This window comes from Schistocerca serialis, chromosome 4 (genome assembly GCF_023864345.2).
Source record: "Schistocerca serialis cubense isolate TAMUIC-IGC-003099 chromosome 4, iqSchSeri2.2, whole genome shotgun sequence".
NCBI classification, from domain to species: domain Eukaryota; kingdom Metazoa; phylum Arthropoda; class Insecta; order Orthoptera; family Acrididae; genus Schistocerca; species Schistocerca serialis.
Window position 1 is genome coordinate 750,517,934 of NC_064641.1, and position 26,959 is coordinate 750,544,892.

General features: G+C 45.0%; 1 protein-coding gene across 1 annotated transcript; it reads left to right on the top strand.

The window, feature by feature from the left end:
* The first annotated feature begins 776 nt into the window (after positions 1 to 776).
* On the top strand, positions 777 to 26,008 carry LOC126474946 (uncharacterized). The gene is made up of 3 exons (XM_050102466.1): positions 777 to 1,632; positions 18,107 to 18,406; positions 25,652 to 26,008. The coding sequence occupies exons 1-3, from the start codon at positions 800 to 802 to the stop codon at positions 25,788 to 25,790; spliced, it is 1,272 nt and encodes a 423-aa protein (XP_049958423.1). The 5' UTR covers positions 777 to 799; the 3' UTR covers positions 25,791 to 26,008.
* The last annotated feature ends 951 nt before the right edge of the window (positions 26,009 to 26,959 follow it).

Genomic DNA, 26,959 nt, shown 5'->3' on the forward strand with positions numbered 1-26,959 from the left:
CGAAAAAACCCTGATTCCCAGCTTTCTCTGCTCGCTACTGATGTAGTGCCCCTGCTCATTAGATTCTTTAGTCGTGGCAACTCGACGATTTTCCGTAAGAATTAGAGATTTGTGTGCATCTGCACTGAAGGGATCATTCGCCGTCATCTTGGTAACTATATATGTGGTGTTTGTTTTTTTCGGACAGAATTTCAAGATCGATGAGGAGCAAGGTTATTTAACCCGTAACGATGGGGCATAATGGCAGTGACGTACTACGGAGAAGATGGGTTCAAGTCGCTGTTCGGCCTTACGCACATAGATCTTCCGTTGCTTCTACAAATCTCCTGTCCTGAACGATTTGGACGCTTCCTTCAGTAACGTTGCCTTGCTCGATTATATCAAGTCTGTGACATAGAGATCCTTAGGAGTCAATCGTATGTTACAGTTTTATAAGCAATACAAACAAGATGAATGGCAGTCCTGAGATGGGAGTACTCCTCTGTTGAACTGTTGTCAAATAAAGCTGTTTCACCACATTCAGCGTTGGCTGTGGGCTACATTATCTTCTGTTACACAACGCTGTTCCCAGTTAGTAACACGTGCCACTGCACGGCCTATTCCTGTTAATGCTCTCAGCTGTTATCTAATGTAAAGTCGTGTCGTGACACGTGAATAGCAATGTGACCCCCGTATATCATCGTCCTCTGGGCATTCATTGGTTAGTCATTTCCAATGCCGTTCCATATAAAACAAGCTGTTTTGCGTTACTAGTGTCTACCAGTCTGCACAAGTCCCCGACAACACCGAACTCGCAAGAATGCCGAATACTCCACCAGTTTCGCAAGAAGAATGGGTGAAAGTAGTGAAAAACCGGCTGCACACCAATGGCTTCAGAATTACAGACATTTCTTTCTCAGAGCTGGAGAAGGAGAACAGAGGGTTCCTCGGAGAACATTACAAGGCCAAGGTAACAATCAGCAGAGGCGCCGAAGGAAATGATGAAACCAAAATATTGCGGTTTTTCTTGAAGAACTCCCCTCAAGAGGACGGCTCCCACGCAGACTTCGTTAGGGCAGGCAACGCATACCAGAAAGAAACTTTCTTCTTCGAGACACTGAGGCCACTTCTCAGCAAGCACTTGAAGGGCACACCAGAAGAGACGTCGACGCTGTTCTCCGTGATCAGCCCTTGCTACTACATCAGACCGGACCTACTGGTGCTGGAGGACCTCTCCCCGCAAGGGTACTTCCAGCTGGAGAAACGCACCCTGCTCAACTACGATCAGTGCCTGGCCGTGGTGGAAGCCCTGGCGCGTTTCAACGCCGCGTCGCTCATCTTCGAGGAGAAGGAGTCCGCAGCAGGTGGGCGGCAGTGCCGCCTGGGAGACATGTTCCCCATCCTGCGAAAGGATACCTTCTTTGACCAGCCGGAAGACACAGTGTACGGCCAGGCGATGGCGGCCGGCGTGACCTGTATGTCGGGCCTGATCGAGCTGTCCGCCAAGTACGGCCGCGGCACGCCGAACCACGAGCTCGTCCAGGGCCGGCTGGACGCCACCATGCGCAGCCTCTTCCCCCACTTGCGGCCGTCCGACAGCGAGCGGAACGTCCTCTGCCACCGAGACATGTGGCTAAACAACATTCTCTTCCGGTACGTATCGAATGCTCCCATCAGCAGCCAACAGTCATTGAGGCTAAATCCAGATACTCTGTCTGATCAAAGATATTCGGTCTCCCCTTGTTGTTGTTGTTGTGGTCTTCAGTCCTGAGACTGGTTTGATGCAGCTCTCCATGCTACTCTATCCCGTGCAAGCTTCTTCATCTCCCAGTACCTACCGCAACCTACATCCTTCTGAATCTGCTTAGTGTATTCGTCTCTTGGTCTCCCTCTAGGATTTTTACCCTCCACGATGCCCTCCAATACTTAATTGGTGATCCCTTGATGTCTCAGAACATGTCCTACCAACCGATCCCTTCTTCTAGTCAAGTGGTGCCACAAACTTCTCTTCTCACCAATCCTATTCAATACTTCCTCATTAGTTATGTGAACTACCCATCTAATCTTTAGCATTCTTCTGTAGCACCACATTTCAAAAGCTTCTATTCTCTTCTTGTCCAAACTATTTATCGTCCACGTTTCACTTCCATACATGGCTACACTCCATACAAATACTTTCAAAAATGACTTCCTGACACTTAAATCTATACTCGATGTTAACATATTTCTCTTCTTCAGAAACGCTTTCCTTGCCATTGCCAGTCTACATTTTATATCCTCTCTCCTTCGACCATCATCAGTTATTTTGCTCCCCAAATAGCAAAATTCCTTTACTACCTTAAGTGTCTCATTTCCTAATCTAATTCCCTCAGCATCACCCGACTTAATTCGACTACATTCCATTATCCTCGTTTTGCTTTTGTTGATGTTCATCTTACATCCTCCTTTCAAGACACTATCCATTCCTTTCAACTGCTCTTCCAAGTCCTTTGCTGTTTCTGACAGAATTACAATGTCATCGGCGAACCTCAAAGTTTTTATTTCTTCTCCATAGATTTTAATACCTACTCCGAATTTTTCTTTTGTTTCCTTTAGTGCTTGCTCAATATACAGATTGAATAACATCGGGGAGAGACTACAACCCTGTCTCACTCCCTTCCCCACCACTGCTTCCCTTACATGTCCCTCGATTTTTATAACTGCCATCTGGTTTCTGTACAAATTGTAAATAGCCTTTCGCTCCCTGTATTTTACCCCTGCCACCTTCAGAACTTGAAAGAGAGTATTCCAGTCAACACTATCAAAAGCTTTCTGTAAGCCTACAAATGCTAGAAACGTAGGTTTGCCCTTCCTTAATCTAGCTTCTAAGATAAGTCGTAGGGTCAGTAGTGCCTCTATGCCCATTGCCCTATGCAATGCATAACTGACCTCTAGATGTCGCGAGGGGCGGACACACTCCAGTAAAAAAGGAGTCGGGGACGGAGTTTTGTCGTACCAATAGAGAAGCAGAAACAGCAGAATGTTTTGGTCATGAGAGCTGAGTGACCTCGAACGTGGGCCAGTCACTGGATTCCACCAGATGAACAAATCCATCAGGGTCATTTTAGCATTTCTAAAGCTGTCCAGGTCGACTGTTGTTGATGTGATTGTGAACTGGAAATGCGAAGGAACAACCACAGATTAACCAAGACCGAGCAGACATCATGTACAGACGGACAGAAACCGCAGGGCATTGTGGGGAGTGGAAGTAAAAAGATCACATGAAATCAGCGGAAGGAATAACTCTTGAGTTCCAAAATGTTACCAGCAATCCAGCTAGCACAGTGACTATGTGTAGTGAGTTAAAACGAATGTGGTACAATGGTCGCGCAACCCCTCATAAGCCACATTTCTGCAAACAATGGTAACCGATGCTTGAGGTAGTACAAAACACGATGTGTGACTGGAAACAAGTGATTTGAAGAGATGAATCAAGTTATACACTGTGGCCATCATTTTTAATGGTAACGGTGAAGTACGAGGGAGGTGGTGTAATGGCACGGGTTTTTTCCGCGGTTAAGGTAGAATTCCCGTTGCTGCTCCTTAGGAAACGCTAATATGGAAGGATATTAACACATTTTACGTCATTGTGTACTACATACAGTAGAGGAATAGTTCGGAGATGGTGACTGCATCATCATGACAACGCGCCTTGTCATAAAGCAGTATCTTCGAAGCTACGGTTTGTGGACAATGACGTTACTGAAACAACTAGCCTACCGAAGAGAACATAATGGAACACTTTTGGGACGAATTACACGTCGACTTGGCTCACAGCATCCAGCATCACCACCTCCTCTGGTTTGGACTCATGAGTAAAAATGGGCTGCCATTCCGCGACAGACAATCGGGCACCAGACAGAAAGTGTCCCCAGCGGAGTCCAATCTGTCGAAGAGACGACACACCCCTTGTTAATGTCCACTAATAGGTATCTGGATAAATTTGATCAGATAGTGTATTCGTTTAACGAGTTTATACTCAGGAAAACATTGAAGTGAACGATCTTGAAATTTTTTTCAAAAACAGGATCAGTTCGATTTTGAGTATTGCAAGGAAGTTTTAAGTTCAGAGTGCCATCTAAACTGCTGTCATTAAAGAGATAAAACTAAGATTACTGAATAATAAAGTTCTTGGCAAGTTAAAACTGTGTGCCGGACTGGAGCTCGATCCCAGGGCCTTGCCTTTCACGTGCACTGCTCTTACTGACGCATCAACATCTCACTTCTGGCCGTACCTCATTGCTGCATACCTTGTGGGACTAGCATCCCTGAAAGAAAGTGGGGAAATGGTTTGACCGCCGCCTAGGCTAAGTTGTTTCCAGAATGAATCTTTCACTCTGTAGAGTGTGTACACTCTTTCCAAGCTGTCTAGCAGATTAAAATGGCTACCGAGCGAGTACCCAAACCCGTTAATTTGGAAGGTAGTAAGGAGGTGCTGGCATAAGTGAAGTTGTGGGCAGGTGTGAGTTACGCCTCTACAACTCAGTCCGTAAGAGCACTGGGCACGGAAGGCAAGATTCCGAGTTCGAGACCTAGTCCAACATATAGTTTGAATCTACCGTGAAGTTTTAAAAGGGCGACATTCCGCCGCAGAGTGAAATATTCATTCAGGATTATGGTTTAATGGACGGTCGATAATGAGGCCAGTGGTGACGGAGCATAAGCGAGGATTGGATGAAAGTGTAGAAGGAAATCGGCTTCGAGCTTCTGAGAGTGCCATCCTGGCATTACCCTTAATAAAAACAGATGAACTGTGTGCAACCTAAATCAGTTTGGCCAATCACGCATTTGATCCCCGACCCCGTCGGATGGGAGCGTGGCTTAACCTCTGCCCCACCTCGGTGAACGAGGATGGGAAATAATATCAACAAAGCACATGACTAAGATACATTAATATAGCAATCGTGTCAAGTCAATTAAGTAAAAATTTTAAATTAATTGACAAGGATTTGAATCGTGCTACTCCAGAGAAAGGCCGACAGAGGTAGCGCTGTTGTTAAAACAATGCACACGCGTTGAGGAGGAAAGCGGTTCGAAATTTCGTTTGACTTCCCTAAATCAGTCCACGCCAAGCTGGCTGATTTGAAAAGGACACGTCCGATTTCACTCACTACACACAAGTACGGTCTGTTCGAGAACGCCTCAACAGGGCACAAGTAAATGCCAAGCAAAAATTATTTAACTGTCTATCAATATCTTAAATTCACAAGATAGGTATGTGTTTAATTTTATGACTGCATATCGTCCCTGCTTTATAACAGTCAGTTTAATTTTTAAATGATGGAAATCATTGTTAAAATGATGTTAGTATACATATTATATGAGGGATTGCAAAATATACATCAAATATAAAACGTACTGAACATTTTTGTGATTAGTTTACCAGCAAATTATTACTTTTATCTTCAATTTAATATAATTTAAATTTCTCGAAATTGATGTTGTTATTGATACAGTGAAATGTCTGAGGCAGATGGTTATGTTTCTGGTCAATTGGTAGCTAGTATTTTCAGCAGAAAGATCGTCCTTGGAAACACATTCTGCTTAACTCAGAATCTTAGTTTTCAAAAGAAGTTTAGTAATTCTTGTGTACATTATTTTTTCCAAAACTGTTGAGGAAGGTGTTAACATTTCACTTACTAAATTATTAAAATATACCATAATTCCTTAGGTATAAAGGGATTTATCAACAGCATGTTTCAATCTTTGTGGAAAAATACCTTGTGAATGCGATGTATTTCATATATATCACTATATCGACTACGTCAGCAGAAACTGCTTTGACTATTTCCATTCAAACATTATCGCCTTATGAGAGGTTCTTTTAAGGCATAATTTTTTTGTTAATTCGTTATGAAAATGTTGAATTAATACCAAAGTAGCTAAATCTACTTTCGGCATATATTGCAATGCTTTTTCTCTTGAGCTGACTACCAGTTACGAGTTAAGTCATTAAGTCATTATTTTAAAAATGTTTGTTATGTGTTTGGTCATTTCTTTCTTCAGTAACAAAAACATAGGGAGAGAGAGAGAGACAGGGAGGGAGAGAGAGAGAGAGAGAGAGAGAGAGAGAGAGAGAGAGATAGAGATAGAGAGTGAGGAGCGAATCTTTCAAACTCGACCATTCCTGTGCGAAAACATAATTTTCCAGCTGTTTACGGAATATATGCTATGTTCGCTAATTGTGACAAGCCAAAACTGGGAGCTTAACCCGTAGCCAATCAGCTCCTGCCTTTTTTTTTGCAAGCAATGGGCCACCACTCTGGTGGGCCATGCGAGCTCATATCAAGGATACACTCCAAGCTCCAACTTGTCTCTCGCTTCCTACGCTTTGAAGAAAGACGTGTGACCCGGTATACAAGTTGTGAGAGAAAAGTAATGTGACTGATTTTTTACTGACCAAAGTTTTTATTTTTTTCACACAGCAATATTTGTCCCCTTCAACGCAGTTCCCCTCAGCAGCTATATACCAGCGGAGTAGTTATTCCAATTTTGGTAGCAGCATTGAAGGGTTCCACTGGTAGGGTCTTGAACGGGTAGCTCATATTCTTGTGAATGTTCTCCAGAGTCCCGTAATGACATCTTTTTAAGACATTTTTCAGTTTCGGTAAAAGAAAAAAGACATACGAATTCAGGGCAGGTGAACAGAGGGATGTGTAACAATAGGAGAGCCTTTTGAGATCAAGAATTCCGTGATGCTGGCGCCCGTGTGACTTGGGGCGTTGTCATATTGCAGCATCAATTTGTCTGCAATATTCAGTCTCACTCGATTCATCCTTTTCTTGAGCCTTTCAAAGACATCTTTATAAAACACTTGGTTGACAGCTTTCTTCGAGGCATAAATTCTTAATGCACGATACCTCTACTATCAGAACAGCAAATCACCACTGTTTTGACCTCTGACTTGCCCATTCGAATTTGTTGTTGGTCGAGGAGGTGTCTCAGTCTGCCACTTCTCAGTTTGTTCCTACGTCTGAGGGGTTGTTTGGGAAGGAGACCAGACAGCGAGGTCATCGGTCTCATCGGATTAGGGAACGACTGGGAAGGAAGTCGGCCGTGCCCTTTCAAAGGAACCATCCCGGCATTTGCCTGGAGCGATTTAGGGAAATCACGGAAAACCTAAATCAGGATGGCCGGACGCGAAATTGAATCGTCGTCCTCCCGAATGAGAGTCCAGTGTTTAACCACTACGCCACCTCGCTCGGTCCCTACGTCTGAGGATCGTACTCAGGAAGCCAGATTCATCATTTATGATCACACGACTGAACCATTCGTGGTCATTGGCAATCGTCTCAAGTACGTGCACGTTTCGTTGATTGTCCTTCTGCTCAATTGCGTGGTTTTCTGGCACTTTTTGGCACAGACCTTTCGCATGTGCAAAACGTCGGCCAAAATTTGATGCACGACGAAAGTGTTTCAGTTTAACACGTCAGCCATCGTCCTTATTGTTAAACATCGGACTGATTTCACAACAACACGGTCGCGTTCGACGTTTTTGTCGGTTTTTGAAGTTGAAGGTTTTCTTGAGTGAGCATCGTCTTCCACGTGTTCTCATACTACCAAAAATGATTTTTTTTCAGAGAAAAACTTGTGCTCTGGATAAGGAATGTTCCCCGTAGGCCTGTTTCAACTTCTGAAAGGTCACGCTCGCGGAATCCTCAGGTTTAGCACAAAACATGATGGCATAATGCTGCTCTAAATTCCGCTGTTCCATTTTCGTAACACACAACAAAAACCTGATTTCACTGATGGCCCTCTCTAAAATCGCGTGGTGTCTGTATGCAGCTGAAACTCGGATTGAGCATCTGGAATGGATGAACATAACGGTCTAGACAAGTAGAGTGACAAGCATTGGCAGATCGCTCGCAGTGTTGTCGACCTCATTACTTTTCTCACACACCTTGTATAAGGGAGGCTATTAGCGTTTGTCTAACACCCAAAATCGAAGAAAGCAACAGTAAATTTAATTGAGAGTAACTTATGGTGTCCCAAAGAAAGCAGGTGATGACAGATGTGAAAATTACCGAACTATCAGTTTAATAATTCACAGCTGCAAAATACTAACGCGATTTCTTTACAGACGAATGGAAAAACTGGTAGAAGCCGACCGCGCGGAAGATCTGTTTGGATTCCGTAGAAATGTTGGAACGCGTGAGGCAATATTGACCTTGCGACTTATCTTAGAAGAAACATTAAGGGAAGGCAAACCTACGTTTTTAGCATTTGTAGATTTAGAGAAAGCTTTTGACAATGTTGACTAGAATACTCTCTTTCAAATTCTAAAGGTGGTAGGGGTAAAATACAGGGAGCGAAAGGCTATTTACAATTTGTACATAAACCAGATGGCAGTTATAAGAGTCGAGAGGCATGAAAGGGAAGTAGTGGTTGGGAAGGGAGTGAGACAGGGTTGTAGCCTCTCCCCAATGCTATTCAATCTGTATATTGACCAAGCAGTAAAGGTAACAAAAGAAAAATTCGGAGTAGGTATTAAAATCCATGGAGAAGAAAAAAAACCTTGAGGTTCGCCGATGACATAGCAATTCTGTCAGAGACAGCAAAGGACATGGAAGAGCAGTTGAACGGAATGGACAGTGTCTTGAAAGGAGGATATAAGATGAACATCAACAAAAGCAAATCGAGGATAATGGAATGTAGTCGAATTAGGTCGGGTGATGCTGGGGGAATTAGATTACGAAATGAGACATTTAAAGTAGTATAGGAGTTTTGCTACGGCTGGTCCTGGCGGAGGTTCGAGTCCTCCCTCGGGTATGGGTGTGTGTGTTTGTCCTTAGGATAATTTAGGTTACGTAGTGTGTAAGCTTAGGGACTGATGACCTTAGCAGATAAGTCCCATAAGATTTCACACACATTTGAACATTTTTTTCTTTTTTGAGTTTTGCTATTTGGGGAGCAAAATAACTGACGATGGTCGAAGTAGAGAGGATATAAAATGTAGGCTGGCAATGGCAAGGAAAGCGTTTCTGAAGAAGAGAAATTAGTTATCATCGAGTACAGATTTAAGTGTCAGGAAGTCTTTTCTAAAAGTCTTTGTATGAAGTGTAGCCATGTATGGAAGTGAAACATGGACGATAAACATTTCGGACAAGAAGAGATCGAAATGTGGTGCTACAGAAGAATGCTGAATATTAGATGAGTAGATCACATAACTAATGAGGAGGCATTGAATAGAATTAGGAAGGAGTTTGTGGCACAACTTGGCAAGAAGAAGGGACCGGTTGGTAGGACATGTTCTGAGGCATCAAGGGATCACAAATTTAGCATTGGATGGCAGCTTGGAGGGTAAAAATCCTAGAGGGAGACCAAGAAATGAATACACTAAGCAGATTCAGAAGGATGTAGGTTGCAGTAAGTACTGGGAGATGAAGAAGCTTGTACAGGATAGAGTAACATGGAGAGCTGCATTAAACCAGTCTCAGGACTGAAGACCACAACAACAACTTATGGTGCCCACAGGTATACAAGGAAGTTCTAAAACGAACTGCTTTTCTGACTGCTAGATAGGATTAACGAAATTAATGCAGTGATGATATTAAATTGTGACTTTCCAATAGTTACATTAATCGCTGCAGAAGGTAAATCGTGAATGTCGTCAGTTTAGGAATTCTTACAATGTGTAGTTTACGAATCTAAAGCTATACTACCATCTTGTAGCATAATTAAACTATTTGACTTATCTTGTCTCACAACCACTATACCCACGTGCTCTTTCACGTGAGTCTGTGATATCAGTGTACGTGTTTGTGTACGAAGGATTGCTGGAGAGAAGAGAGAATGGGCTTAGGCAATTTATCACATATGTGAAAATGAATCAAGACAGCGCGCATTCTTGCTCTTATCGGCCAGGTGCAGAGGGGTAAACAGTACTATCAGATGACACAACAAGGTGAAGGAACAATGGCCTCGCGAAGAATTACACCAACAAGACGTAACTGTTTTGCTGTTTGATCATGCAAGAAGTTGAAGTGCAGTCAGCACTGCGGATGCTATTACATTACCTAATACTTGTATACTAATAAAAATCCTTGGAGCTATAGTCAACGGGCAACATGACTCTACCTCTAGTTCATCCTTTGCATATGCCATCACTGGATTGACAATACTGCAACAACATGCAATTAGCACATCAATATTTCGAATATTAATTCAGGCCTACGAAACTGAAACCTCTTCTCTCCCCATCTCCAGTTGCACCAAGAAGCTAGTTGGACCTCGCTCAAGACCTTCTTGAGAGCACTGGGTCCTCCTTGTTGCTGATCGCTCAGACAGACAAGATGGTCCACTGAGTAGACATCTGGATTTCCTCCATTTGTCTGCTACAGGAAAGTAATACTATAATAAGATGTTGGTAACGAGAGGATCCTGTATGTTGGCGAGACTTCGCTGTAGTTAAAGAAACGAAAGAATTGTAAATCCTCATTCATCCATCTTTCTTTGGCTTCTTTGATTCACTTCAGGCTAATACAGGGGTCATTGCTTTAATACGATCATGGTGGTAGACTTACATCATTTTTCCGAGTTCAGTTGTTGCTTTTAATGACCTCATTGTAGATAGGAGGTCGCATTCTAAACTTCCACTCTTATACCTTCCATCATATGAGTTAGTACAACAATTCACGTTTGTAATGGTATAAGCCCCATGTGCATCACAATGGAAAAACACGTTCAATAACATACGCAACTTGAGAAAATGCGTGAGAAGCTCGTCAACAAAGTTTTACAGATGATGGTGAAATATCTAATTACATCCAGTTAAATACTTTACTGAAATAATTTCTGCTATGTAAAAGTGATACCGCCCTCGTGATACCCAAATATCTGAAAATGCGTCACTATTCATCCATAACTATCCACATTAAAATAATGGAAGAGATTGCTTATAGCTCCTAACATATGTAGCTATCAGTGTCAATAGCATCTACACTGAAGGGCCAAAGAAACTAGTATAAGCATGCAAACAGGCAGAATACGACGCTGCGGTAGGCAACGCCTATATAAGACAACAAGTGTCTGGTGCAGATGTTAGATTGTTTACTGCTGCTACAATGGCAGGTTCTCACATTTAAGGGAATTTCATCGTGATGTTATAGTCGGCGCACGGGCGATAGGACACAGCATCACCGAGGTAGCGATGAAGTGGGGATTTTCCCGTACGGCCATTTCACGAGTGTACCGTGAATAGCAGAATCAGGTAAAACATCAAATCTCCGACATCGCTGCGGCCGGAAAAAGATCCTGCAAGAATGAGACCAACGACGACTGAAGAGGATCGTTCAAAGTGACAGAATTGCAACCCTTCCGCAAATTGCTGCAGATATCAATGTTGGACCATCAACAAATGTCAGTATCCGAACCATTCAACGAAACATCATCGACATGGGCTTTCGGAGCCAAAGGCCCATTCGTGTACCCTTGCAGACCGCGACACATAGCTTTACGCCTCACCTGCGTCCATCAACAATCACACTGGACTGTTGATGACTGGAAACATGTTGCCTGGTCGAACGAGTCTCGTTTATAATTGCATCGAGCAGACGGGCATGTACTGATGTGGAGACAACCTCATGAATCCATGGACCCTGTATGTCAGCAAGTGGAGGCTCTGTAATGGTGTGATGTGTGTGCAGTTGGAGTGATATGGAGCCCCTGATACGTCTAGATACGACTCTGACAAGTTACACGTATATAAGCATCCTGTCTGATCACCTGCGTCCATTCATGCCCATTCTGATTTCCGACGAACTTGGGCAATTCCAGCAGAACAATGTGACACCCCACACATCCAGAATTGCTACAAAGTGGCTCCAGGAACACTCTACTGAGTTTATTCTCTTCCGCAGGCCACCAAACTCCCCAGAAATACAGGTTATTGAGCAGATCTGGATACCTTACAACGTGCTGTTCAGAAGAGATCTCCACCGTCTCTTACTCTTACGGATTTATGGACAGTTCTGCAGGATTCATAGTGTCATTTCCCTACAGCACTACTTCAGACACTAGTGGAGTCCATGCCACGTCGTGTTGCGGCACTTCTGCGTGCTCGCCGAGGCCCCATACGATATTAGGCAGGTGTACCAGTTTCTTTGGCTCTTCCGTGTGTGTACTTAAACGACAGATGTTGCGGAAAGTATTCGGATCCAAGATCCAAAATGGTACCTGGATGTTATTATATTCAGAAGGTTTGAGTTCCATTGCACGGAAAAGAAGTATGAAATTTTACGGAAATATTGCGCGAATAGAGGACTCACGATTAACCAAGAAAATTTTCCATGTCATAGATAAGACCTGAATACCATAGTAGATGCTTAATTGACAGCTGCAATGACGATATGCAGACAGAAGCTTGACGCTCAACAAGTTTACATCCAAGCAACTAACAAAATGGAGTATTAAACGCAGAGAAAGACAACAAAACCATAGTGACCTGATGAAGAAGTCTTCGCAAGATAAGAAGATCAAGCAGACTACATCTTCCTAATGGTTCTGTGTGCTCTTAAAAATCCCAAACGATGTAACAATCATAATAATTATAATAAAAGCATAAAAGTCAGAAAAGCAATTAATAATAAAATTGATTGTTAGTTATGGTCAGATACAATTAAATACAAGCCTTCATCAGATCTGAAAAAAATTCTAGACTTAAGCCTTGTTGCCCTCTGCTTCTGTGCTGGTCTCTGTAAAACTCGTGTCACAACACCATCGACCCAACTTTTTATGATTTCTGTTTCCTCAATGGAGCTTTACTGGTTTGTAGGATTCAACAGAAGTCGATTCGGTGCTCGCGTAATGAATTGCTACTTGTTTAAATTTATAACAAGCAGTATGAGTGAAAATTATGAAGTACGCAATACTTACCACGTACCAAATGAGTCTGCCTACACTAACAATAAATATAACATTTGTTCCGAATAATAATACAAAAAAATTAAAAGCTCTGCGTCAATACTCGAAACCGTAACTGATCACACGTTCAGCATCCTTAACTTGCAGCACATCTTTACCAAGAAATATGTTGAAACATCGTAGCTGGCCTTTGCCTTTAATGTTCCAACACCTCAGTATGTTAAATAGATTTGAATTAACGTTGAATGACATATCTTTTAATGTGAATGAATTTATCTATAGATCTTAGCAATCTAGTACCCAACTTTAATAATTATGCATGCTTTCGATGGGTATTCAGAACAACTAGCAAGGTCCGTAGACAGCCACAAGGTTTAAGACTGACAAAGTCAGTTGCTGCTCCAATAACATTTAAGGAAGAACTAAGGGACTTCCAGCTTGCAGGTCTTCCTACAAGAAACGAAGGGTGCCACAAAGAGCCCATAGGTGGAAGAACACCAAATATCCCGACAGACTCAAGCCAGGGCCACAGTTATCTTGTCGTATCCCGCAGTCTCGAGCACTACGTTGCTGTGTCCTGCCAACTTCGGGAGAAGTCCATCGTTCGTGTATGCCAGGAACCAACTGGTGCATTTTTTTTCTGGACACGTCCACGTGTAATGGTAGTTTGTGATGGATGGAGGAAAGTTACTCAATGATAAATTTGGAGCAGCAAGGCTGTTACGCCGGCGACGAGCGGTTGATTCAGACCAGTTAAAAGTCATACGTATGCCGTCAGTCATTTGGCTCTTTCGGCCGCTATTACGTGGCTCGCGAACCTTGTATGTGTGCTCTTTGCATTACGATTTCAAGCGGACGTGGACCCTTTATGTCCAAATTAGTCGACCGAGCTGCAACCAAATTCAGCTCCATCTTCGTGTAAAGGTAAGCACGACTCACTGTTGTATTACAACTTTACGCCTACTCCACCATATTGTGACAGACACAATTCGTTAGACTGTGCTGGATGGCCATTTGTTTTGAAGGTTTGTTTCCTTTGTTAAATTGATTCTTTCCTTCCCTCCCTCTCTCTCTCTCTCTCTCTCTCTCTCTCTCTCTCTCTCTCTCTCCCTCTCTCTCTCACGCGTGTGTTAGTGTTATTCAGTCAGTTCTATTTACTGCTCAAGCGGCTAGTGGATGAGCAACGACGACCTGACAATGGTAGTCCACTCTACATCGCTCTCTCCAATTCAGTGCCACTTCCTGAGTGGATGACCAGTATTTCAACGAGCTAGGGCGGGCTTCTTGACGAGGAGACACCCCAGATATCATGCATTCCACTTGTAGCAATGGTGCCAAAGTGTTCCGGGTGTGGTAGTACCATTGGTCATCGATCAGTCGGTTGTGCCGGAGTATCGAAACAAGCGTGGTGGCGAAAATCTGCCCTGACTGGTAATCAGTCAAGCAGCGCGATTATGGCTACAAGCATCCACTGCTGCACATGTCCTCGCTAGTAAGGCTCTTGTTAAAAGCTTTTATGTCAATATAATTTCCGTGGGTATACTTGCCTGAACGAGGGAGATTGCTTGTAGATCCTAATTGTAAATATCATAGCCGGCCGCTGTGGCCGAGCGGTTCTAGGCGCTTCAGTCCGGAACCGCTCTGCTGCTGCGGTCGCAGGTTCGAATCCTGCCTCGGGCATGAATGTGTGTGATGTCCTTAGGTTAGTTAGCTTTAAGTACACTCCTGGAAATTGAAATAAGAACACCGTGAATTCATTGTCCCAGGAAGGGGAATCTTTATTGACACATTCCTGGGGTCAGATACATCACATGATCACACTGACAGAACCACAGGCACATAGACACAGGCAACAGAGCATGCACAATGTCGGCACTAGTACAGTGTATATCCACCTTTCGCAGCAATGCAGGCTGCTATTCTCCCATGGAGACGATCGTAGAGATGCTGGATGTAGTCCTGTGGAACGGCTTGCCATGCCATTTCCACCTGGCGCCTCAGTTGGACCAGCGTTCGTGCTGGATGTGCAGACCGCGTGAGACGACGCTTCATCCAGTCCCAAACATGCTCAATGGGGGACAGATCCGGAGATCCTGCTGGCCAGAGTAGTTGACGTACACCTTCTAGAGCACGTTGGGTGGCACGGGATACATGCGGACGTGCATTGTCCTGTTGGAACAGCAAGTTCCCTTGCCGGTCTTGTACAGCCCTCTCGCAGTGTCCGGAGCAAGTATGGTGGGTCTGACACACCGGTGTCAATGTGTTCTTTTTTCCATTTCCAGGAGTGTAGTTCTAAGTCTAGGGGACTGATGACCTCAGATATTAAGTCCCATAGTGCTCAGAGCCATTTGAACCATAAATATCATGATTTAATGTAAAAGACACACAGTCATTGCCTGCAACCAACGCAGAGACTCTTAAGATTATAAACCAAAATAATATTAACAAATGCAAAACATTCTCTTCTTTCGGTCACTCCTTTAAATAATACTCCCTGCAGAAAGCAAACTGATGCGCCAAAATGTTATGACCACCTGCTTAATATCTTTTTTGTCCGTGCGTGTTTGGAACGAAATATATTACTGATTCTGCGTATCAAGGATCCGACAGTTTATAGGCAGGTTTGTTGAGGTATGTGACATTTGACGTCTACGCACAGGTCATGTAATTCGCATAAACAACGGGCCGCTGATTTGCGTACGCTGTGATGTCGCCCGACAGCGACCCATATGGGTTCCATAGGATTTACATCAAGCGAATTTTGTCGCCGACACATCAACGCGCGTTCACTTTAACGCTCCTCAAACCACTGTAGCGCGGTTCTTGCTCTGAGACATGATATCGCCGTCGGGGAAGATATCAAGTATGAAGGGATGCAGGTGGTTCCAAGCTACAACAGGTTACTACAAGTTCCATGCAAGCGCAGGAGAATGTTTCCCATACCATAATACTGCTCCCACAGCCGACCGGAGTGGCCGAGCTGTTCTAGGCGCTTCAGTCCGCTACGGTCGCAGGTTCGAATCCTGCCTCGGGCATGGATGTGTGTGATATCCTTAGGTTAGTTAGCTTTAAGTAGTTCTAGGGGACTGATGACCTCAGATGTTAGGTCCCATAGTGCTTAGAGCCATTTGAACCATCTGAATTGCCCCCACTACCTTGAGTCCGTGGCGCGCTGCACCTTTCGAGCAGCCGCTTACCTCGATGACGGCGTTTGTAGAGACAACCATCGACCTATTGTAGCAAAAACGTGATTCATCCAAATAGCTGACACGTTTCCATTGATCAACTCTCGGATCCCGACGGTCCCGTGCGCACTGCAATCGTAATTGACGATGTCGTTGGGTGAACATGTGAACAGGTGGGGTTAGTCTGCTGCGGAGTTCCATGTTCAACAATATACGATGAACAATGTACTTCGAAACATTGTGCGTGCACTAGCATCGTGCTCCTTCTGCATATATGCCACAGATCACCATCTGGCCTGCTTTACAGAGCAGACAAGCTTCCGAACCCCAAGTTCTGCGAAGAGTCGTGGACTTCTAACCATTTAGCGCCTAGTGGTAGTTTCACTGTCCTTCTGTCTCTTTCCGAAGAGTGTCGCGACAGTAGCAAGTGAACATTCGACCTGATCCGCCGTTTCTGAGATACTCACTCACAGGCTCTGCCCTTTGTCAAAGACCCTTATCTCAACTGATTTCCCCATTTGCTGACCAGATCTTCGCTGGGGTAATTTCCTGTCCGTGTCTGCCCTGCTTACATACACTACTGACCATTAAAATTGCTACACCACGAAGATGACGTGCTACAGACGCGAAATTTAACCAACAGGAAGAAGATGTTGTGATATGGAAATGATTAGCTTTTCAGAACATTCTCACAAGGTTGGCACTGGTGGCGACACTTACAACGTGCTGACATAAGGGAAGTTTCCAACCGATGTCTCATACACAAACAGCAGTTGACCGGCGTTGCCTGGTGAAACGTTGTTGTGTAAGGAGGAGAAATGCGAACCATCAATTTTCCGACTTTGATAAAGATCGGATTGTAGCCTATCGCGATTGCGCTTTATCGTACCGCGACATTGCTGCTCGCGTTGGTCGAGATCCAATGACTGTTAGCAGAATATGGAATCGGTGGGTTCAGGAGGGTAATACGGAACGCCGTGCTGGATCCCAACGGCCTCGTATCACTAGCAGTCGAGATGACAGGCATCCGCATGGCTGTAATGGATCGTGCAGCCACGTCTCGATCCCTGAGTCAACAGATGGGGACGTTTGCAAGACAACAACCATATGTACGAACAGTTCGACGATGTTTGCAGCAGCATGGACTATCAGGTCGGACACCATGGCTGCGGTTACCCCTGATGCTGCATCACAGACAGGAGCGCCTGCGATGGTGTACTCAACGACGGACCTGGGTGCACGAATGGCAAAACGTCATTTTTTGGGATGAATCCAGGTTCTGTTTACAGCATCATGATGGTCGCAATCGTGTTTGGCGACATTTCGGTGAACGCACATTGGAAGCGTGTATTCGTCATCGCCATACTGGCGTATCACCTGTTGTTCGCATTGACGGCACTTTGAACAGTGGACGTTACATTTCAGATGTGTTACGACCCGTGGCTCTACCCTTCATTCGATCCCTGCGAAACCCTACATTTCAGCAGGATAATGCACGACCGCGTGTTGCAGGTCCTGTACGGGCCTTTCTGGATACAGAAAATGTTCGACTGCTGCCCTGGCCAGCACATTCTCCAGATCTCTCACCAATTGAAAACGTCTGGTGAATGGTGGCCGGGCAACTGGCTCGTCGCAATACGCTAGTCACTACTCTTGATGAACTGTGGTATCGTGTTGAAGCTACATGGGTAGCTGTAACTGTACACGCCATCCAAGCTCTGTTTGACTCAATGCCTAGGCGTATCAGGACCGTTATTACGGCCAGAAGTGGTTGTTCTGGGTACTGATTTCTCAAGATCTATGCACCCAAACTGCATGAAAATGTAATCACATGTCGGTTCTAATATATTTGTCCAATGAATAGCCGCTAATCATCTGCATTTCTTCTTGGTGTAGCAATTTTAATGGCCAGTAGTGTACTTTTGTTACCGCGTGACGTGCCCGCAACGCTAATAGGCGGTAGGCAGCGGTCGTAATCTTTTGGCGTATCAGTCTATACGACCGTCCCTGCCCACACTCATGACCATGTGCTCGGCCGGCAGGTGTGAGCAGGGCAGGCTGTCGTGCCGGCTGGTGGACATGCAGCTGATAACGTACTGCCCACCGACCACCGACCTGATGATGCTGCTGTACCTGACGACGACGCGCGCCTTCCGGCGGCAGTTCGAGGCGCCGCTGCTGGCCGCCTACCACGAGACGCTGGCCGCGCTGCTGCGCCGCCACGGCCTCGACGTGGACCGCGTGCTGCCCTGGCCGGCCTTCCAGCAGTCCTGCCGCAAGGCGCGCCGCGTCGGCCTCCTCATCGCCAGCTTCTACTGCCCAGTGTCCGCCTACTCCAAGTAGTAAGTCGCCAGCTCACACGGTTCACAAATACAGAGGATAAAGGTGCAATACAGGAGGCCACAAAACTCATGGGATACCTTCTAATCGCCGGCCGGAGTGACCGAGCGGTTCTAGGCGCTGCAGTCTGGACCCGCGCGACTTCCACGGTCGTAGGTTCGAATCCTGCCTCGGGCATGGATGTGTGTGATGTCCTTGGGTTCGTTAGGTTTAAGTAGTTCTAAGTTCTAGGGGACTGATGACCTCAGCAGTTAAGTCCCATAGTGCTCAGAGCCATTTGAACCATACCTTCTAATCGTGTCGGATCCCCTTTTGCCTGACGTAGTACAGCAACTGGACGTGGCACGGACTCTACCAGTCATTGGAAGTCCCCTGCAGAAGTACTGAGATATGCTACCTCTATAGCCGTCCATAATTGCGAAAGTGATGCCGGTGCAAGATTTTGTGCACGAACTGACCTCGAGATTATGTCTCATAAATGTTCGATGGGATTCATATTGGGTGATCTTGACTGCCAAATCAGACGCTGAAACAGTGCAGAATGTTCTTCAAACCAATCGCGAACAACTGTGGCCGGTTACATGGCGCATTGTCATACATAAAAATTGCGTCGATATTTGAAAATGTGAAGTCCATGAATAGCTGCAGATAGTCTCCAGGTAGCTGAACATAGCCATTTCCAGTGAATAATCGGTTCAGCTGGGTCAGAGGACTCAGCCATTCCATTATGGAGCCACCACCAGCTTGCACAGTGCCTTGTTGACTACTTGGGTCCATAGCTTCGTGAGGTCTGCGCCACACTTTAACCATACGACCAGCTCTTAGCAACAGAAATGGGGACTCATCCGACCAGGCCATCATTTTTCAGTCGTCCAGGGTCCAACCGATATCGTCACGAGCCCAGGAGAGGAGCTGCTGGCGATATCGTTGCTGTTAGCAAATGTGCTCGCGTCGGTCTTCTGCTGCCATAGCTCATTAACGCCAAATTTTGCCGCACTGTCCTAATAAATAAGTTCGTCGTACGTCCCACACTGAGTTCTGTGGCTGTTTCACGCAGTACTGTTTCTCTGTTAACACTGACAACTCTATACAAACGCCCCTGCACTCGGTCGTTAAGTGAAGGTGTGAGGTAACGCCTGAAATTTAGTATTCTGGGCTGACTCTTGTCTCTGTGGATCTCGAATACTGAATTCCTTAAAGATTTCGGAAATAGTATGTTCCATGCGTCCAGCTCCAACAACGATTCCGCACTAAAAGTAGCCTCCTGACGTGCGGCCACACTCAAGTCGAAAATCTTTCCAAGCGAATCACCCGAGTACAAATGACAGCTTCGCCAATAAACTGCCCTTCTATGCCTTGGGTATGCGATAAGTGTACTATCGCCATCTGTCACCTCAGTGTATTTCCACTGGTCATTCCATGGATTTAACTCCTTCCGAACAGACCATGAAGGCCCAACGGTACCGACCGGCCGCAGTGTCATCCACAACCCATAGGCGTCACTGGATGCGGATGTGGAGGGGTATGTGGTCAGCACACCGCTCTCCCGGCCGTACGTCAGTTTCCGAGACCGGAGCCGCTACTTCTCAATCAAGCAGCTCCTCAGTTTGCCTCACAAGGGCTGAGTGCACCCCACTTGCCAACAGCGCTCGGCAGACCGGATGGTCACCCATCCACGTGCTAGGCCAGCCCGACAGTGCCTAACTTCGGTGATCTGACGGGAACCGGTATTGCCACTGCGGCAAGGCCGTATTCCATGGATTACGGTAAAGCCAAAATCCTGGTCACCGTCTCATCCTGCTACGATTCAGTTGTCATGAAAGCTGTGGGAATACAATTAGCAGACACCCTGCTGAACCAAGACGTTTCCACAAATCGTGTAAATCACTCATTTCGCGTCTATACTCTCAGAGGTGTTATTTTTCTGAGTTTTCGCTGCCTGGTATTCCAACAAGTGCCATCCATTTTATTAATTAACAACATAAATCATAAGCACTGTGGATTTGCTACCTCGGCGTTTGCCATGTTTTATTCTTAGACCCATAAAGTCTTTATCTATGACCTAACGCTCTTGCACCGTCTCTCTTATCTCTGACGCTCGCGTATTTACTCTACAGTATATCATCTTGTCAGATGATTTTAATTCAGTCACTGACTCGCATCGCTTTCCTTTGCTCTTTACCGTTCCATATATGAATTATTTATCAGCCCATCAAATTCTCCTTCCTCCTCGTCCACACTGAATATCTATGCATGTCCTACGCACCATGAAAACAAGGTAAATACTATAACAACATGTCCCCCTTAAAATATCGTCTAGAAACATATAGTTAATACCGTAAGTGTCAATCATCTTTCTGAGATTTGTGAAATACATTTACGTATTAAATATAAAATAAAATACGTAATTAAAGTGGCTTGTACTACAAACACACACAAACAAGCTGAAGGAAAACTGTACATTTGTACTAATATAAAATACACAACTGGGCATTAAAATTGTATGACCATGAAGGCATCATGCAACAAATGTCAAATTGGCGTGAAGTGTACTAAACGCTCTGACATGCAAGTTATTGAAATTTTAGCGTGACCTCTCAAAGACGGTAGGAGTAAGGCTATCTTCACCCTGTATCTAAGGAAAGATAACGCTGTAGGTTTCTCAATCAGAAATCGTATCTCACGTTGGTTTTTTTGTGAGAAGATCGTATTATGTCTCATCTTAGAAGTAGATAAGTTTGCCAGCCCATATCAGCATACGACAGCGGAAATATCTTCAGTTATTGCAACTGCGGTTTATCGATCCATGATACTGCTGTTCGCATTGGTCACGATTCTACGACTGTCATATGAATATTGAATCGGTGGGTTCAGTAGGGTCATGCTTCAGCGTGTACATTATAACACCCAGGATGACAGAATTATTGTTCAGCCTTGCACGCTCGTATACAATAACATCACGTTCCTTGATCGAAGAAATGGGCTTTTTGCAATGAGATAAGAACCCAAAAGGATAAAAAATATGATTGCCCAGAAGCATAAACTTCAATTACCTAGTGCCACCAACGTCTAAACGTCAGGGCCGAGAAAAACTACTCCTTCCTACGATACCTATTCTCGAAAGAGGATCACGCTCTCTCACAGAGCCACATTCAATTCTTGCAGCCAGTACCCACTGGGACCATAGTGGTGAAGGTGCCATCTTGCTTGAATCACTCAACTTTGCTAGCTGTACAGCGAGTAACACGTCGAAGCTGTAAAACATAGAAAGTTGCAGGTCGCAGTTGGCAGACCTAACCACTGTAGGACCCAAGTACTTCTAACCTCACCAGGTTTCGCCTGGCTACACCAAAGTTCCCATTTGGTTCTTAGCCATATGCCGAGTTACACGTAGTCCGAACTTGATTACTACTCGTCACAGCACAAGTAACCATGATGACGCTAACGTGCGTCCTCTATTGCAAGTCTCGTACTGTCTGAGAACGACATTTATCTTGAACACCAAGGATAGGGTAGACCTGACAATTTTAGGGGTAACCACAGTGTGGTCTGCCAAGGGCTCCATCATATCCGCCAAAACAACTCGGATACTGGTGTATTCCATGTGTAGCTGACATCTCGGACGATTTTCCCAGCTGTTGCCTCATGTTTCCCTACCAAGAAGGAAGGTACTCATGTCAGCAGACTCACCTCACCACGGGTTAAGAGTCACTGTCATTCTCCACAACATCTCTAATTACATACTGTAGAACGCACGTTTCCTAAGCCACTGGTATAGTGCAGTTCCTGCCAGTTTTGCGAGTAAATATCATACAGTCTACCAAGGGATTGTATCATGGTCACACAGGGCCTGAAATACTAGGGAATCCCATCTCATAGCTTGATGTGTATCCTAATGGGGTTCGTCCGTGTTGCATCATGATTTATTCCATATAGGCAGTGACACTAACCACTAGAAAGCCCCACATTAAAAAAATGTGGACAGACTCTTCATACGACGCTCCCAGCTGAATAACCTCTGTTCTGCCATCCTGTACAGAGACACCTAGTCAATATATTCAGCAGCAGACCCTAGTATAGAGTTAGATCCGTTGTTGCAGCCAGAGATGTCAGGTCTACTAAATTTCACATCCTATATACTGCAGTGGTCCAAGGGTGCAGGGCCACTTCTATGAAAGGTTGGGTCATGGTGGTGTGTGGATGTGATGGGGCAGGCAGGTGGTAGCTTAGACCAGCAACATCAAAAGGCAAAACGTTTTACCACCTCTCACGTGACTACTCTCATAGCATCTTTATGGAGGCAGCAGCAATGTCCCCTCACAGCACATGACGAGAATGATGCATAGCACCAGCGAGCTGATCAATGTCTTGTCATGACATTGGTGCCCGTGAATGCTGACTTCAGAAGTTTATGCAGCGGAGTGTGGCCCAGTTAGTGGTATACAGCTGCCCTGATGATTGCCGGGTAGTATGCAGGAGATGCCAGTGCCTGGTGGTAGACCTCACTCCTGTTCAAATGGCTCTGAGCACTATGGGACTCAACTTCTGAGGTCATTAGTCCCCTAGAACTTAGAACTAGTTAAACCTAACTAACCTAAGGACATCACACACATCCATGCCCGAGGCAGGATTCGAACCTGCGACCGTAGCGGTCTCGCGGTTCCAGACTGCAGCGCCTAGAACCGCACGGCCACTTCGGCCGGCCACCTCACTCCTGTGAGTGATGACATGTGGTGCCCAGGCGCCTGCATCAGTATGGAGCGGTAGGTAGCTGTACTGCCAAAGACTCACTCTGCTGCCCTCCAGAGCAGGAATGGGTTGGTTGGTTGGTTGATTGATTTGAGGGAAGGGACCAAACAGCGAGGGCATAGGGCCCATTGGGTTAGGGGGGGACTGAGAAGGAAGTCGGCTGTGCCCTTTCAAAGGAACAATCCTAGCATTTGCATGAAGCGATTTAGGGAAATCATACAAAACCTAAATCAGGATGGCCAGACGCGGGTATGAACCATCATCCTCCCAGACGCGAGTCCAGTGTGCTAGGGCAAGAGTCTGGCCACTGTTGTGGTGGGCCAGAAGGCATCCCCTTCGTGGAGATGTTCCAAATCCAAGATGGAGGACTTGGCACTAGCAGGTGCTGAAGCAGTGGAATCCCGAACTTATAGCAGCTGCATGCTATTCCATATCGTTCGATAGTCCAACGTAGCCCTCTCACCCCTGGTGCTACAAAATTCTCAAATCCATAAATTTCATCACATCCTTTTCTGGTGTTTCAAGTGTCAGCAGTGTATTTCAGTAAAGTCTCTTTTGATGGAGATATTGTCGCTAGTTATCATGGAAGGAATATATGAATCGCACTATGCAGAGCCTCGCCTGTGGGGAATTCTGCCACTATCTGTGATCAAGAGAGGACACTAACGGCTGGGTACTGACTGTTGGATCCACCATAGGTGGGTGCCGAGGAATAGGTGGTTGCTTGGACAGAAAGCAGTAATGATTGGAAGTACACGTTATCTGAATGGCACAATAGCTTTAATTAACTTTAACAGCAAGTTGAAGAGAGCATCCATTAATCAGAGCCTAGCTGTCGTACGTAAACACCATCACATATAGATACCATAAACTATTGAGGCTTCGGCTGACACCACTCGTGGACTGTTAGTAGGCTGGACTGGCGTCCATGCAGTTTCTTATGCCGTCTCAGTCGTGGAGCTGAGTGCGTGTACAGCCAGAGACATGGTGGCTTCAAGACCGCGGATTGGCGAGGCCATCACATGGTTACTGGCAACCTTCTGCCTGTTGTGGTATCAGTATTGTACAACACCAAACTGACAGCACTCAAGCTAAGAAAATCCGAAATGGTCAAACCACAGCTGACAGTGAGTGCATTGTGATGTGCGAGGAGGTTGAATGCGGACTCCTTTTCCGTAAGAATATCTGTTTATCTGTGTTTATTGCAGAATGGCCATAACTTCAGTGCTTGGCAGTTTCACACGTAAAATAAAATAGTTGCTAATTATGAATTTCAGTTTGAGTTATATGTGTGAATCGATGCCTTTGAACTGATCATTGAATAACTGCGTCGGTGAAAAGACCATCTGTTAACGAGAGCAGTGGTAATAACAGTGTTAATAAAAAATGCGACATGAAAGAAACTCTATAAGCAGGAAACTACAGAGCGATCTGGAATCCCAAAACTCAAAAAATTGCTCCGAGCGATCTGGAATCCCAAAACTCAAAAAATTGCTCCGAGCACTATGGGACTTAACATCTATGGTCATCAGTCCCCTAGAACTTAGAACTACTTAAACCTAACTAACCTAAGGACAACACTAAACACCCAGTCATCACGGAATCCCAAAACTACCCATCAGTGTTGCAAATGCCCGTAACAGGATAATATGGCACCGAACCATAAAATCTGGACTGTGGAGCAATGGCAGAATGTCATTTGGCCTGATACGCCTTGTTTCACACTGTTTCCCATTCTGGCCGAATTTGCGTCGTAAGAGTGACACTTGGCAGGGGTTCGGTGGTGATCTGGGCAGCTACGTCGTGATATTCATAGTCCCCATTGGTACTCTGCATAACCCTTGGCAGTAATGCTACCATTTTCGCTCTCGAGGTTCCAAGACGATACAGCATTTGTTCATACAGCTCGTATTTCCTAGGAGTGGTATTGTGAGCACGATGGTGCAATTGTCACATCTCCCTTGGCAACGCCAGTCACTAGATCTCAATATTATTGAGCCTTTGTGGTCTACTTCGGAGAGAAAGGTGTGTGATCGCTGTCTACGTCCATCATCATCACTGTTTTGCAGGAAGAATGATATAAGATTCTCTCGCAAATCCAAGACGACTGGAAGCTGTTTCGAATGCCAACGGTTTGGCTACTCCGTATTGAACATGGTAATGTGTTGTGTTTGTAGTGTTCCCTAACTTTTGTGCTCCTCCCATAGAATCAGTAACAAAACTAATAACACAGCAAGCTCAGAGGCTATGTCCAGATGAAGACCAATGGCTGCTTCATGCAGAAATATCAGTCAATATTCTTCGCATTAACGAAAAATAATCAATATCGTACACATCTCACACACCAGTATCAGTGCAGATCAAGCTTTTACAAAGTAAGATACGGACAGCGCAACTTAATTGCATGTTACTTCGCCGTTAGGTGATACATTGCTGTTACCCTAATAAGTATGCCTTCTCTGTTGCTTTGTTACTCACTATGAATGCATGGTTTGCAGCGCTGCCGAGTACGACATCTACGACTTCATAGTGCGCGATCGCACCCAGCAGACGCGAGAGGCCTACCTCACGGACGCACAGTACCGCTTCAGGGTCGACGAAGTCATCGAGGAGATGGTCGAAGACTACATCCTCTAAGCACCTCTCGGATAACCTGCTGTCGTTGTACTGAAGGGGTGGCGATCTGCCACAAGCAGTTAAGGGAAAGAAGATACCCAAGAATCCATCATGAAACCACATTACTTCAAGTACGTGTGTAGAAACCTCTCGTAAGATGGCAGTAGTCTGAGAGGAAAACAGGTCTGTGATACTAGGTAACTGAGGAAATTAAAGTGGATGTGGTTTCGGTTCTTAGAATAAGGCAGAAAGCGTATAAAGCCATTTAAACAAAGGAACTCTAACTCACAGAGCCTCTGCAAGCCGCATCCGAAATATCGTTATGGTGTGTTTCCTGAAACAAGGAGGTTTTAAAAAGGTACAAAAACTTTCATACGATGTAACTTGCTATAAAGTGTTATTGAAATACGGAGCGGAAATCGAAGAGAAATTATTTAAGACATTTTCTGTTGGGGATGTGCATTTGTTTTGTACTCATTTGTAGCAATAAAAGTGAAAAAGAAACACATTAATTTATCAGTACAGCGTAACCTGGCAGTACAAACCTCTACACCGTTCCCGTGTTCCTGTCAGGAGCGTATATGCCCGATTACGGGCACAGCTCTCATTGGGTAAGTATCGGAGCGGTGGTCCATAGTGACAGAGAACGCCAAAGATAACACTGTCGTTTCGTTATTCCAGGTATCGTCGATCTTTTCGATACAAGCATTTAGACGAAAACGACGGTGATTAATTCAAATCGCAGCTTGTACGCCCTTAATAATCTGTGAAGGATTGAAATCTGAAAATATTCTGATAAGATATTGTGCCAGCCAACGTCACAACAACTTATAAAAGCGCAGACATAAGCCAATGCTCTCATCTAAACTTGCAGCTATTGTTTGGAAATCCCGGCTTCTGTCGTAAATTGTACATGGTGTAAAGGGTGTAAGTGTAAATATTTTTGTATGTGGAATCTTACTGTGAACATAGATCAATGTATTGGTTGTGTTTTCTTTACGTCGAACAGTCGTTCCACAAATGTGTCACAAGCTTCATGAGCTGATGTTTCTTTCATGGTCGTACTGCACCACTAAGTGGACTAAGCTTGTCAGCATAGACTTGCCGTTTTGCGCCCGTGAATTCGAATTTCAGCACCTGACCTGCTGCGAGCGTAAAATAGCCATTAATGGTTTCCTCTTGCCACATGA